Genomic DNA, 15,757 nt, shown 5'->3' with positions numbered 1-15,757 from the left:
ACAGCTGTCGGATTGTTAGTTTGTGAATTATGCCATTTTGAGTGAAGCAACTTTTCTTATTGCGAAAAAATGGATAAGGAGGAATTTCGCGTGCTGAAAATATTGCTTTGAAAGGAAAAATACGGTTGCAGCAAAAACATGACTTGGTGACGAGGTTCCGGACACTGACACAGAAAAATCAGCCATCAAGGATTAGTGTGCTAAGTTTAAACGTAGGGAAATAAGCACAGAAGAAGGTGACTGCAATGGAAGCCCAAAAGAGGTTGTTACCGACGAAAACATTAAAAAAAGTTCACAAAATAAATTTAGATGACCGTTAAGTGAAGTTGTAAGAGATAGCAAGCACTCTAAAAATATCATGTAATCATATTATTCACGAATATTCGAGTATGACAAAGCTCTGTGCTAAGTTGGTGCCGCGAGAGCTCACTTTTGATCAAAGACAACTACGATTTGATGATTCGGAGCAGTGTTTGAAGATTTACCAGCATAAAAAACCTTATATTTTGCGCCGGTATGTGACAATGAATGAAACATGGCTTCATCATTTCACTCTGAAGTTCAATCGGCAGTCATCCGAGTGGACTGCACACGATGCGCCTGCTCCAAAGTGTGAAAAAATACAAGAGAAGGCTGACAAAACCCTCCAACAACGATTTTTAGGTAGCGTCATTGGACAGTTTGAAGAACAAAATCACCGAAAAATGGTCGCATTTTAAGAAAAATAAAGTGCTGTTCCACCAAGACAATGCATTATCGTCAGAGAAAACAATGGCACAAATCCATGATTTGGGCTTCGAATTGCTTCGGCATCCACCGTATTCTCATATTTTCCAGATCTGGCCACAACGACTATTTCCTGTTCTCAGATTTCAAAAAAATGCTCGCTAGGAAGAAATTTTCGTCGAATGAGTGGGAGATCGCTGAAACTAAGGCATATTTTGAAGCAAAGGACAAATCGTACTACAAAAACAGTATTGAAAAGTTGGAGGGATACTTTAAACAGTGTATCACCATTGAAGGGAACTATGAAAAACAAGAAAAAACGTTAACTTCGGCTGCACCGAAGCTAATATACCCTTCACAGGTGCATTTCTTTTAGTAACTATGTGTTCAGTTTGTATGGAAGCTATATGCTATAGTAATCCGATCTGAACAATTTTTTCGGAGATTACATTGTTGCCTTAGAAAATAATCTATACTAAATTTGGTGAAGATACATTGTCAAATGTGAAAGTTTTCCATACAAGAACTTGATTCCGATCGTTCAGTTTATATGGCAGCTATATGTTATAGTGGTTCGATATCGGCCGTTCCGACAAATGAGCAGCTTCTTGAAGAGAAAATGACGTTTGCAAAATTTCAAAACGATATCTTAAAAACTGAGGGACTAGTTCGTATATATACGGACGGACGGACAGACCGACAGACGGAAATGGTTAAATCGACTCAGCTCAACATACTGATCATTTATATATGTATGTACTTTATAGGGTCTCCGACGCTTCTTTCTGGGTGTTACAAACATCGTGACAAACTTAATATACCCTGTTCAGGGTATAAAAATATTGCCAAAATAATCTGATTTATTATGGTAGGCCGAGCACTTGACCTGTTATGTGCACGGAGCAAGGTCCTTGTAATAAGTTTTACAGACACGCTTCTTTACCACCAAAGAGAATCTCAAACGACAACTACAGAATTATGACCAGGGACGCTCGTCATTATTCCCACTAAGACAACCAGTATTTTGATGAACTTTCATCACCATCCATTTTTGGATGGCGGCAGTTTTGATGCCTTGATAATTTATGAAGAGATTTAATAAACCAACCCAACTAACTTAAGCTTATTCATAACATTTAAGAAATTTGTAAATAACAAAATGAGTTCGTCAATGTGGTGGGTGGGTGTATTTCGCTTTTTTTTAAATAAATTAAACAAAATACGTATAAATAGCTATTCTACACGTATGTACATACATATCTACGTTCGTAAATAATTTAAAGAAATGACAATCATTCATGCAAAACAATTTTTTAACACATACATACCTGTACATACATACAAATGTATATTAGGGTGATTCAAAAAATTTTTTTTTTCAATTGGTACTCGCAAAAATAGGTTCTAGACACCTCTAAGAAAGCCTCTCCAAATATGAGTTTTTAATTGTAACGGGAAGGTCCTCCGCCTAACGGTTTTCTATTTTTTCTTATTATCAGATAGAAAAATTTATATCTCACTTCCAACTACTTGAAAAAATATCTTGTTAATTAGGTTTTGTAGGAAATTGAATGCTCTAAAATATGGTAATGATTTTTTCGCAAACCCAACCGTTTAAAAGATATTAACGGTTGAAATTTGACTATTTTTGGAAAAATTCTTTATTTCTTATTAATTTTATAACTCAATGAAAAAAAATTATTATGAATGATGAAACAAATAGTTTTGTAGGAAATTTACTGGTCTATAAAAATGGTCTACTATGATATTTCGATTAAGTTAAGCATTTACGAGATATTCATCGTCAAACATCAATGCATAATTTTTTTTTTTCGTTTCGTACTCTGAAAAATAGGTTCCTAGACACCTCTAAGAAAGCCTCTCCAAAAACCTTATTCATAATGATTTTTTTCATTGAGTTATAAAATTCATAAGAAATAAAGAATTTTTCCAAAAATAGTCAAATTTCAACCGTTAATATCTTTTAAGCGGTTGGGTTTACGAAAAAATCATAAGATACCATATTTTGTAGAGCATTCAATTTCCTACAAAACCTAATTAACAAGATATTTCTTCAAGTAGTTGGAAGCGAGATATAAATTTTTCTATCTGATAATAAGAAAAAATAGAAAACCGTTAGGCGGAGGACCTTCCCGTTACAATTAAAAACTCATATTTGGAGAGGCTTTCTTAGAGGTGTCTAGGAACCTATTTTTGCGAGTACCAATTGAAAAAAAAAAAAAAATTTGAATCACCCTAATGTATATACATATATACAAGTTTACAACGGTAAATAATTGCATAATTTTTTCCATGGAAAATTACATAAATATTATTCCATTGATTGCATACCAAATTGCTCGATTTCTGAAACAGAAAAATTACTCATCGATAAGAAACACATGCACACGTATATGTAATAAAATTATAATACATAGTAATATAAAAAATACTAAAAAACTAAAGTAATATAAATAAAATAAAACAATTACCACAAAACTGTGCTAATAATTATTTATATCGAAGGCGTTGAACTTTAAAAAAAGCATGCGATATCGCCTTTATGAAAAAAATTTTTTGTACGATAAAGGCCCTAGATATTAATAAGAAGAACAAATCATTGCTTAACTAATTTCAATGAATTATAAATATATCAAAAAATTATGAGGAATTTCGGCGGTCAAATTAAATCCGAAATTTCGCCAAAAAGGTAGTAAAATATTTTTTCATATTTTTTTTTCAAACTGAATATTGTCGTTTTATAAAATTAGTATTTAGTTGCATGACCTTTATTCTTTAGTATTGCAGCACAACGTCGTGGCACTAAGTCAACAAGTTTTTGACATCTTTCGATGGAGGAGACTCCCATGCGTTCTTCATAGTTGCGAAGCCGATGTCGGCTACCGACTCCTTGACATCAGTCCACAAATTTTCAATGGGATTAATGTCAGGGGATTGTGGCGGCCATTACCTTGACATTCCTTTCATCAAACCACCTTTTAGCACCTTCGAAGTCTTTTTCCAACATGCCATTGTAGACAAACGGCACTTTTGGAATGTGGGCACTCAGGTCGTGATCGCGTAACCGCCGGCGTACAGTTTAAATGCTCGCAGTTACATTAAAGGCATCTTTTATCTCTGTAGCAGCCGCAAAAGAAAACTGCATTGAGTATCTGGTTATGGAATTGACTTTTCTCACTGACATTGCTGGCTTCGTTCCACGTTTTTTATTACTTGGTTCATTCACGACAGCGTGACGTACCATTGTGAGTGAGCAACCAATAATATTTTCGACTTCGACATAAGTTTTGCGCTCAGAAAGCAATTTTTTTATCAGGACGCACTTCCAGGGCGCACAATTTCTTTTTTTTCGACATTGCTGAATGAAGAACAGTAAAATTTCAACATTAAACCAAAAACTTCAATTAAATAATTTCATCTCACCGTTATTTTTAATTTTTCACAAAAATTTTCAGATAATTTTAATTTTCCAAACACTTCTTTCACACACTACTAAGATTATGACTGACCGAAAACACTTTTCAAATAAAAAGTCCCGCATTTGTCACAAAAACAACAAGCTAAGCGAAACAAGACGTTGGATGTTTTCATGTTAACATCTGAAGCTAACGGATTTTAAAGTGAATCCCAAAAAAAAATGTAATAAAAACATATGATCACATACATATATTAAAAGAAGAATAACTTCGAAGTCGTAAATAATTTCCTCTATCTTGGAACCAGCATTAACACCAACAAACAAACTTCAGCGTAGGAATCCAACACCAATAAGTGTTACTTCGGACTGGCTAGGCAATTGAGAAGTAAAGTACTCTCTCGACGAACAAAGACCAAACTCTACAAGTCACTCATCATCTCCGTCCTGCTATATGGTGCAGAGCCATGGACGATGACAACATCTGATGAGTTGACGTTACGAGTTTTCAAGACGATTTATGGTCCTTTGCGCATTGGCATAGTCCAGCGAATCAAGAGACATTGGCTGCGCTGACTAGGTCATTTTCTGCGAATGGACGAAAACAGAGCATGGCTCTGAAAGTATTCGGCACAGTACGCCGGGGGAAGCAGAGGAAGCAAAGATCTCCACTCCGTTGGAAAGACAAGGTGGAGAATGACCTGGCTTCGCCCGGAATCTCAATTGCGAAAAGAAGAAACGACTGACACACTAATGTTAACTAGCCTATAACCGCGTAAGCGGTGTCTACGCCAGTAAAGAAGAGGCAAAATGTACCTCACATACCATCAACAATCTATATATAGTAAAGTCAGCCGGTTGGTCGAAATTTCTGATATTAGTTACATAGGTTCTAAAGTCAAGTTTTCACCCAAATTTATCCATTTTAGGCATAAAGATACACTGTTATTAGAAAAATATGCTATTTCGTATCTTGATTGAGTGCTTAGTTATGGTACTTTATACGTTTTCGATTAATGACGTTTTGTGGGCGTAGCAGTGGTCAGATTACGCCAAACTACGAACTTTTTTTTACTAAGGAACACACATAGCAATTTTCATCAAGATATCCCAATTTTTACTCAAGCTACAGCTTGCGCAGACAGACGGACGGTCAGAGTCCGTTGTGGTTTTACGTGTGATCCTGCTGTCGACAGACTCACTCCACGGTGCTTTCTATTGCTAGAGGAACACAGAGATCAATACAATGCGTTGATGCGTTGACGGACAGATAGATAGTCACTCTGATTTCAACTCGTCTCGTCATCTTGATCATTTATATGTATGTACATATGTATATGCATATTAATTTTAGGTGTTACAAACAACCGCCAGTCAAGCCCAAATACCACTATGTCATCTATTAGGTGATGAATAAAGGATTAACGCCTATGAGCCCGAAAGTAAACAGCAGTTGACTGTATGGGTGTTTCCAGATGAACCGAAGCAAGTGGTTGTCGTTTCTTTAGAAAAATTCTACATATCGCAACCAGACCACTAGAACAATGCAGAACAGTAAATTCTGAGTGGTACACAACGATTAGCTTGCCATACGTTTTTCTAAAAATCAGGAAAACCAACCGCCGAAGACAGATCATTCCTTGACTGAAAGAATTTCATTCTGGGTCTTTTGCTACCCCGAAAATTGGTTCAAACGTATGCAAACGTATATATTGTAGATCTTAATGGAGAAAAGCAATAAAAATTAAAATTACATGGGGGGTCGGCCTCGCAAAAACACATTTTATAAGAAATGTATTGTTACGAGATCAACTCAAGACAGCCGCCGCAATTAGGGACTAAACAAGAGTTTAAATTTGTGTTCGATGAATTCGGAGATGTCTGACTCAAAATAAGCTTTATTGGAAAACAGCTCACACACACACAGGGACACCGAATCTGTCTGATCGTGTTCGCTAGAACTCATCTCGCATGGAATGGCTCAAATAATGTAAAAAAAAATAATATTACGTATTATGGACAGACGAAATCAAGGTTAATTTAGTGATGTGACAGTAAATGTTGAATATGATGTTCGAAAAATTCAGCATTTTACCGCAAAACTGCGAAAACTTTTAAGCACGGATGTAGAAACATTATGATATGGGGACGGGTCTCAATGCCAAAAAGATGCTGTGCCGAAAAAGAAAATTTATTCCACAAAATGTTGCATATTCACGAAATTGAATCTTCTGTTTTAAACATATTTATAAATTGTTTGAAATTTTGTAATTTTTTTGTCCACCTCCGATATGGTTCAGCTTACCATTTAAGAGCTCATATTTTTACACTGATTTTTATACTCTCGCAACAATGTTGCTAAGGAGAGTATTATAGTTTTGTTCACATAACGGTTGTTTGTAAGTTTGTAAGTCCTAAAAGAGTCAGATATAGGGTTATATATACCAAAGTGATCAGGGTGACGAGTAGAGTCGAAATCCGGATGTCTGTCTGTCCGTCCGTCCGTGCAAGCTGTAACTTGAGTAAAAATTGAGATATAATGATGAAACTTGGTACACGTATTTCTTGGCTCCATAAGAAGGTTAATTCGAAGATGGGAAAAATCGGCCCGCTGCCACGCCCACAAAATGGCGGAAACCGAAAACTTATAAAGTGTCATAACTAAGCCATAAATAAAGATATTAAAGTGAAATTTGGCACAAAGGATCGCATTAGGAGGGGCATATTTGGACGTAATTTTTTGGAAAAATGGGCGTGGCCCCGCCCCTTACTAAGTTTTTTGTACATATCTCGGAAACTACTATAGCTATGTCAACCAAACTCTATAGAGTCGTTTCCCTCAGGCATTTCCATATACAGTTCAAAAATGGAAGAAATCGGTTAATAACCACGCCCACCTCACATACAAAGGTTATGTTGAAAATCACTAAAGGTGCGTTAACCGACTAACAAAAAACGTCAGAAACACTCAATTTTACGGAAAAAATGGCAGAAGGAAGCTGCACCCAGGCTTTTTTTTAAATTGAAAATGGGCGTGGCGTCGCCCACTTATGGACCAAAAACCATATCTCAGGAACTACTAATCTAATTAATTTTAAATTAAAATGACGGATAATGAAATCTCGATTATCACTTTATCATGCGAGAGTATAAAATGTTCGGTGACACCCGAACTTAGCCCTTCCTTACTTGTTTTATTTTACTATTATATTATTATATCCTTAATTTTTATCAAACCAATGTAAATTAAGTTTGAAAATGAAATCCCTGTATGGAAAACTTTTTTGTGGTAGTCATGTAAGAAAAAGAGCTGGGAAAACACCGAGGCCTGTAAAAGTACAAAAAAAAATTAAAGTCATGCAACTCAACCTGAATCACTGTGAGGCTGCACAAGATCATCTTAAGCAGACGGTTTACGAGAAAGAGGTCGATGTAGCTACTATCAGCGAACAATATAAAAATATAAGCGACGCTACATGGATCCCGACAACACGAACAAAGCTGCCATATGAGCATGTGGGGGAAAACCGTTTCAGAACAAACCGCTACTAGGGCAATCTTTTTACACCCGAGCAAAATTTTTGGGATTAACTTCTATAGCTGTCCCATACCGCCAAATATACCGCAGATTGATTTTGACAAAAGGACGAACTGGTCAGAGAAATTGTATCTACTACATGATCGCAAGCGATTTCAATTTCTTTTTCTATGCCCCGCACAGCCCCTAGAGAATCGAACGGCTCGAGCGCAAGAACCTTTTGAAACGGAAGACACTATCGTCATTGATGTGGGCGTAGTTGAAATGGCGAAAAGATTTGGCAATGTCACAGCACCAGGCGTGAATGGTATTCCAAATAAGGCTCTAAAGATTGACATTAAGCACAATTCGAGACCTTTTGCTGAATTGTTTACGTGGTGTTTACAAAAAGGTGTTTTCCCGAAAATTTGGAAAACGCAGAGATTCGTCTTGTTGCAGAAGCCAAATAAACCAGCCGTGAGCCTAGCTCATATTGACCGCTCTGTATTCTGGATACGATTGGCATGATACTAGAGCGGATAATCTGTGCACAATTACAGCTGCACTTAGAAAATGAAGCGAAGAAAGGTCTGTCTGACAACCAATACGGATTCCGCAAACAGAGATCAACCACTGGCTCCATATCATAAGTGCACTAGAACGTAACGAAACCCCGGATTTCTTGGTTAAGATTATATTCAGCTACCTGTCTGACCGGCTGTGACTGTATGATACAAATAACGGGCCAAAACCATATGCGGCAACGAGCGGAGTCCCACAAGGTTCTGTGCTTGACACATTGTTGTGGAACGTATTGTACGATGGGTTGCTCCGTCTCCCACTCCCGAAGCAGGTATACGCATATGTGAATGTAAAAACATAATCGGCCTACTGAGCGTACTATTCGCAACACCATTATTACTGGAAAGTATTTGACCGAATAGACCACGTTCAGCACGCAGTGAAAAAAATAGCAACCCTAGCTGTGAGTGTACACGAAGAACGTGGTGAGTCGATTCGGCGTTGTTTGCAGCAACTTGCCGTTTTTGGGACGAATAGCATTCTAAAGAGATTCAAGAGCTGCCATTTCATCCAGAAAAAACAGCGGTTGTGTGGTTTATGGGCCGGTGGAATCGACCGTTATCGCGCCACGATAATCGACTATTTGATACCTGAAATTAAAGCTCGTGATCTCGGCGACATCTGAGACTGTTCTTATTTTTTTGCCGAACACTGTATATATGTATGTATAGCATATACAAGTATATATATATTTATGTACTTATGCATCCTAAAAAAATGTTTTTAAAAATAAGATGTGGAAAAAAAAATCAACTATCAAAAGTAAATCCTATAGATATGAGCATATCTACTATATGTAGACGTACATATACTCGTACATCCATACATATATGTACATACATGTTTGGTGGTTTAGCTCGTGGCGCAGTAAATACATACAGGAGTCTTGTTTTATTTTTAAAAATATATCATCAGACTATATAAATATATGTACATAAACGTGTGTGTGCAAATTTTTCTTTGCGCCTCGGCCAGCCGGCGTACACACGTGTAGATATGTATGTATTTGCACAATCAATGTCGACATTGAAAACAGCAGTGAAAGACAAAAAACAGAGACAATTTTATACAAAAAAAAAAAAAAAAAAAATTTGAACTCAATAAACAAGCGCAAGTTAAATGCAGAATACCGCCTATCGGTATGGTAATCGGTGAATCCTCGAAGGGCAGCGTAATCGGACTTTAACATTGCAACAACGGTGGCTGAGACGCTGAATGCAGTCAAGTGCATGTGTCGTAGGTGGATATTTGCATACTTAATGCAAGAAATTTGGGTCAAATACGTAAAAGCAAATTTCATAATAATTTAACGCCCTTTTCATTTCATTTCAATGACCGACATTTCTTTTTTTTTGCGGTCTTGGACTTGAATGTCTGAAGAGATCAAGTTGTTTTGTATTTTTGGCGATTACAATTTAAACGATTTTTTATTTTCAAACCCAAAAGTACGAGATAAAGGTGTTTATATGAATATAACTCCGAGGTGGGTACCAAAATAAAGCAATAGATTTCATAATATATTCTTCTTCTTTATTGACGTAGACACCGGAAGAATGGAGTCATGTGTAGAAGATTACGCAAGTGAGGAAAGTTCTCTGCGGTTCATTCATTTGGGAATGGCCAGAAACGATTCTTTTACGTATGGCTCAAGCAGCTCACGATTTCCGGTCGTAGATCAAGTATCCTCTGGGTAGTCTGCTTTATCAGAAGCACAACAAGCACAAAAGTTGGAATGGCACAAAGCTTTCAGTGAGGGTTCTGAAGTCAAAAAGTAAAACACAAAAAAAAAAAAAAAATATAATAGATTCCACAGTATTACTCCTATGGCAGGGTGGACGGGATGTTAACAGTTTTTCCCTGTTGCAGTCGGAATTTATTTAGTTAAGACCCGACTTTATATTTAGCTGTTCGTTGCTTCTCAATAGCGTAGCATTCAAAATGGAAGTTTACTATGATTGGGGGTACAAAACAGGTTACATCAAAGTGTGATGCGACCTGTGCCTTGGATCAGCCTGGCTGGGGGTCCTCTAATAGCCTCATCTTGAACAGAGCTTACAGATACCTTCGTAATAAGATAGTCTTAGACATTATTTCTAAGGAAAGTGAACAAAACATTTTCCAGTAACAACTAACAAGCATTGTGACCGGGAAATTGTTTCAGTTTTATTAAAAACACAAGTCTACGTGTGGTACAAAGTCTTCAAAGACGATCGAGAGATCGTTGAAGACATGCCTCGTTCTGGACGACCTCCGACTTCAACTGATGAAAATATTAAAAAGTGAAGGTATCGTCAGGCTAATGTTGGAGAGATGGCAAGAGTCCCTTCGACTAATTCGGTGGATATTTTGGGTATTAAACCCGTTCTTCCTCGGCTCGGCCCGATAAAGCTGAAATTCAAAAAGATTGCTGTCAACAGGTCTCTTTGGATATGCTTGATCGTGAGAATTCCGACCCCACATTCATAGAGAGCATTATAACTGCCGATGAGACATGGATTTATGAGTTTGACATGCAAACAAGTCAACAATTATCGGAATGGAGGGAAACCCCGAGCCGACACCAAAAAAAAAAAAAAAACTAAACCACGCCAAAGCCGCTCAAAAATCAAGATGATGCTCATTGCTCTTTCGATATGCGTGGTTTGGTGCATCATGAACTTGTTGCGGAGAGACAGACGGCCAATATGCAGTTCTATTTGGCCGTATTGAGGCGTTTGCGTGAGAATATCTATCGAAATGGGCGAAATTGTGGAAGAACAATTCATAGATTTTGCACGATGATAATGCACCATCGCATCGAACCACGATTGTGACCGAATTTGAAGCCCAAAACGCAATGAGTACAATGTGATTTTTTCTTGTTCCCCTAACTGAAATTGCCGATCCGTGGAACAAATAATAATAAAAGATAAAACGAAATTCGCTGAAGGAGCTGGCTCCATCCCAAAAGCGCTTATGAAGTGTTTCGAGGATTGGAAAAATCGTTGGCATAAGTGTATTATATCTGACGAGTTTTGTTTTGTTTGTTTTGTTTACAATTACCCGTTACTTTTTTGTCATAATGTGCATAACATACATCGGATTCTAATGGTTCTAAGCAGACTTTTAACGACCGATGGATATTAGAAGTTCCACAAATTCTCTCAGAAATTTCAGCAGTGCTCCCAATCGACCAAAAATAGCAACGAAAATCATCATGAGTCCCAGCGAATACTTTAACATCTTAAAGCAAAATAATAGGTAAACTCCGAGTTAGAGACCTATTTCCGTGTATTTCTCGATAGTGATTATAAAATAAATAATAAAATCGCTCTTTGATCAAAAAATGGAACACCGATAGCCAAGTCTAACAAGTCAGAACGGATTTTCATCCGGTCAAGGACCGTCAACTCTGCTGCATTTCCCAAAATTGTTGGGAAACAAACTTCAAAAAGAAATAAGCAGTATGAAGCAAGTAATTTAATGAGGTAGACAATAAAGTAGACACTTTCAATTGATAAACACTGATAACTACTGATGCCATCATTTTAGTGAACTGAGTGAAAAAATAGCAGAGTATATTATTAGCACATGTATCGTATTCATGAGACAACAGACGCACCAAGTGGTCTCACATTAGGTGGTCGAACACTTAAACCGTTTGTTTAGCTAAATTGCATGCACTGTTTAGCTATCAATCGGGATTTACGTGCTTTAGCGAGCTTACCAGATGTTACTAGTTTTGCTCCAAAAAAAAAAATATAAATAAATAAACAAGAACGAAAAACGAGAGTGAAAACAAAATGAAGCAGAAAACGACAAATCGTATGATCTGATGATGCTATATCTAATTTAAATACATTAGTGCAAATTTGTGTTAAGCACTCACTCATTAGTTGCCAGCGAGGCCATGACAGATACGTCATGTGGAAGTATGACGAAGTCGGAATATATGTTTACACTCGCATTAAAGTCCGAGTGCGAGTTAATGATGTCAATGATAATGTCACTGGTGAACTTTTGAATCTCTAGAATAAATTTGTCTACTAAATATATGTATGTAAATACCAACCAGTGATGAAAATTTGTAAGGTTTCGTTGATTTCGAAATATGAAGATAAAATCGGAAATTTTTATTCAGGAAACTCAGGCTTTGTTGATTTTGAAATATGAAGATAAAATCGGAAATGTTTCTCCAAGAAACTCAAGCTTCGTTGATTTCGAAATATGAAGATAAGAGAGGAAATATTTCTCGAGGAAACTCAAGATTTAAAGAAAATAATCAAATAATGAATTTTCGTTATGCAATCACTTCTTTCGAACATAAGTTAAATAGAACATATTGTATAACCGCCTTTTGAAAAATAAAACCTTATCATGCGGATTCGAAAGTCGAATTGCAGCTATTTGAGACTCTTTGGATACAATCAGAGAAATCCGTTGTCTCATCAACAGCTCATTGTATTTTTTGGTCTGAATTTTATTAACATGGCATAAACCATTTTTTTTTTTGTAAGTTTAACACAAAATTTTATATATGCTCTTTTTAAAAAAATTGAATAACTGGACACTATTTTTTTTATTGAAATGACTGTAACTTTAACATCTCTCACCCGATTTACATGCAGTTAGCGAGTTTGGAATAGGAGAATAATGGTGGAAATCTCAATTTAAAAAGCCGCATACGGTTATTTTGCAAACAAACCTAGTAGCAAGTAGGGCTTTTCCTACCCACAGTTCGAAAATACCTACATATGTTATCATTACTTAATTATACGTTCTGAATCAACTTTTCTGTTAGTCACTGTGTTTTTAAGGCATTACAATATATAGAAATTTGTATACACATATACCACAGAACATTTCAAAACAATGCTTAGGAGTCAATTAATCAACGACTGGACTTTAATATTTTCACTTTTTAACGAAAAGTTTGATGTATTTTGCAATAAATTACAAACAACTTCTGGAAAAACAAACAAAACAATTTATTTTCTTAACATGCAACTTACATACATACATATGTAAGTATATGCACCACATTTACAACAAAAACATTATCATAAAACATCTACCAATAATAATTAACATTATTAAAACGTACTCACCTTTGCTAAATCGATGTTATTCTCGATTTGTAAACGATGAACAAATGGATTTATGTAATTGTATCCGGTTGATGACCAAGCATCTTCCTCAGAATCTGTTTTTTCCATTGTGTGATTTAAATCTGTGCTATTCACATCATTGGAAATGTGACCATCGGCTTCGGCATCGTTGGATGCCGCGTTATTACGCTTACTTTTAAATGCTGATGTTGTCATACTCTTGTGGTGGGGTCACTGGTGGTGGGATATTATTTTACTTTACTTTATTCTTTTTCTGACCGGAACAATGTTTCCTGTCCCTTAATTAGTTTATGCTAGTATAGCATATACACACTGACTAGACCGATAACCGAATAAATTAGTTTGCAGAAGAAGATTTCAATTAGAAATGGTTTTTGTTTTTCTCAATATCTTTGTTATCTGTTTTGTGTTAATTTTTTGCGACGCGTCAGCACATGTCTCTTTACGGCATTCACTTCCACGCTAATGTTAATTACTTTCTCTTATTTGTTAAGCAAAGCTGGCGAATGGTGATTCAATGGCGTCGTCACGCCAACCGACTCTTGGATACTGATTACTTTGAATTGCGTTGGTGTCAACTATTGCTAGCAATGTTACACTTGGTGAGCGACGCTTTGAGTATGTTGACTTCTGAATGGCGCTTGCGCGCTCAGCTATTGAGCGTGAAGCACTCGATCTGACTATGCTTGCTCACAAATTTCGCGCTTACTGAATGCTCCTCAGTTGGTCTACTATATCGGACCGTTTACTCCGTCGGTTGATACAAACATTTACTCTGGCGTTGATTCGTACCGCTTTTAATTTGTTTTGTGGTTTTCGGTGCCAGCGCGATTATTTGTTCATGTATGTGAGGAGCAACTTTTTCATGCAAACAGCGTCTGAAATTTAAAGAAGAGTTATCAATTTGAAAAGTAAAAATAAGTAAATAGGTACAAACAACTAAGATAGTAGAGTTTTGGTAGATATTAATAATATTAATAACTTTTTTAATCCTAAAACACACCATTCTGTTCAAAAGGTTCCACCCATGTCAAATTTTACTATGGATGTTATAAAATTTAGTATCTTGGTTTAATTTCATAGTTATAAACAATTTAGAAAATATTTTCAATTACAAAAACATCCAAGACGTTTTTATATAATTATGAAAATAAACGAATATTAGAAACAAAGCTAGCTTCGGCTACACTGAAGCTATAATACCCTTCACATGTGCATTTTTTATACCATAAGAGGGCATAAGAGGGTATACACATATCTTTTTTTGTTGGCACATAAAACGGCAAAATTACGTCATGGGTGTGAATCTCGAATAATTATACAATCTTCAACAACAATATGACATTACTTGGACCTAAGTGCATACATACTAACCTAAAAAATTTGATATATTTTCAAAATAAAGACAGATGTAGTAAAACTGATAAGCTTACAAAAAAAACGACAGAGAATAAATGAAAAAATCATATGTTTTTACTCATTTATTGCGTGCAAATAACCCAAGTTCTGCTACAAAGGCAGATTTTACTAACTTCAAGATATTTATAGGGCCAAAATAAAGTTTAGCTATTATTTATTTAAACTCACAAGTTGGATTAACGTCCACACATGTTAGTACATATGTACATCGTTATAAGCTTTTTGTGTCTCATAAAATAGCATCGATTATTTGCAAATAAAATATATGACTTAAGAATTAGCCGACAGGTGCTGTTCAGTCACCTCAGTGCTGGAATGAATTATGATATCTGATTGGGAGCTACATATGTATATAGCGAGAGACCTAAACAGATTATTATGGTATAATCAATTATACAATAAAGCTGGCCATCAGGTGAGCTACGAGTAAATTCCATGGTAATGACATAAATATTTAATGTTTACATTTACATACAAATTAAATTTTCCAAAAGTAAAGCACATGTGAATAAGGTTCATAATTGCAGAGAAAGCACAATATCTGCACCGATAATCAGAAACCCATTTTCAAACTGATTGGACAAATGCGGTAAATTTATTTGAATATTTACCATATGTCTTTAACAAACTGTCTTACAATTATATAAATCACTTCTTTCATACACCTTAAATTCAATTTTCGCAAATTAAGAGAAAAGAACCAAACTCGCTACCGCCATTGTAGCCGCAGTGTCGCCAAAATACCCCAACTTTCTTCCACAAAAAGAACACTACTTAAAAGCTTTTTCTTTAAGGCGAATGGAGTTTTTGGAAAAGTTTAAGTTAAATTAGTAATATCCACGGAACTCACCAAATTGTTTAATCTCTTCAATATGATTAAATTATGCTCTGAGATTTTTTTTGCATTCTTTAAAATCAAACACAATTTGCGACATTCCACAAATGTGCCAATCTTTTCCTTTACCTCTT

General features: G+C 35.9%; 1 protein-coding gene across 1 annotated transcript in view; it reads right to left on the bottom strand.

Annotated features, from left to right (window-relative positions):
- Window positions 1-15,756, bottom strand: part of LOC126758038 (lysophosphatidylcholine acyltransferase) — a 27,907-nt gene extending 12,151 nt beyond the window's left edge. Inside the window, exons 1-2 of the mRNA XM_050472021.1 lie at window positions 15,639-15,756; window positions 13,349-14,247 (exon numbers count right to left, since the gene is read on the bottom strand). Coding sequence (XP_050327978.1) covers window positions 13,349-13,564 — 216 coding nt within the window. The 5' untranslated portion in view covers window positions 13,565-14,247; window positions 15,639-15,756. The remainder of the gene's footprint in view (window positions 1-13,348; window positions 14,248-15,638) is intronic.
- Window position 15,757: the final 1 nt, after the last annotated feature.

This window comes from Bactrocera neohumeralis, chromosome 5 (assembly GCF_024586455.1).
Source record: "Bactrocera neohumeralis isolate Rockhampton chromosome 5, APGP_CSIRO_Bneo_wtdbg2-racon-allhic-juicebox.fasta_v2, whole genome shotgun sequence".
NCBI classification, from domain to species: Eukaryota; Metazoa; Arthropoda; class Insecta; order Diptera; family Tephritidae; genus Bactrocera; species Bactrocera neohumeralis.
Note: the sequence above shows the minus strand (reverse complement) of the source record. Positions and strands in the feature narration are given on the sequence as shown.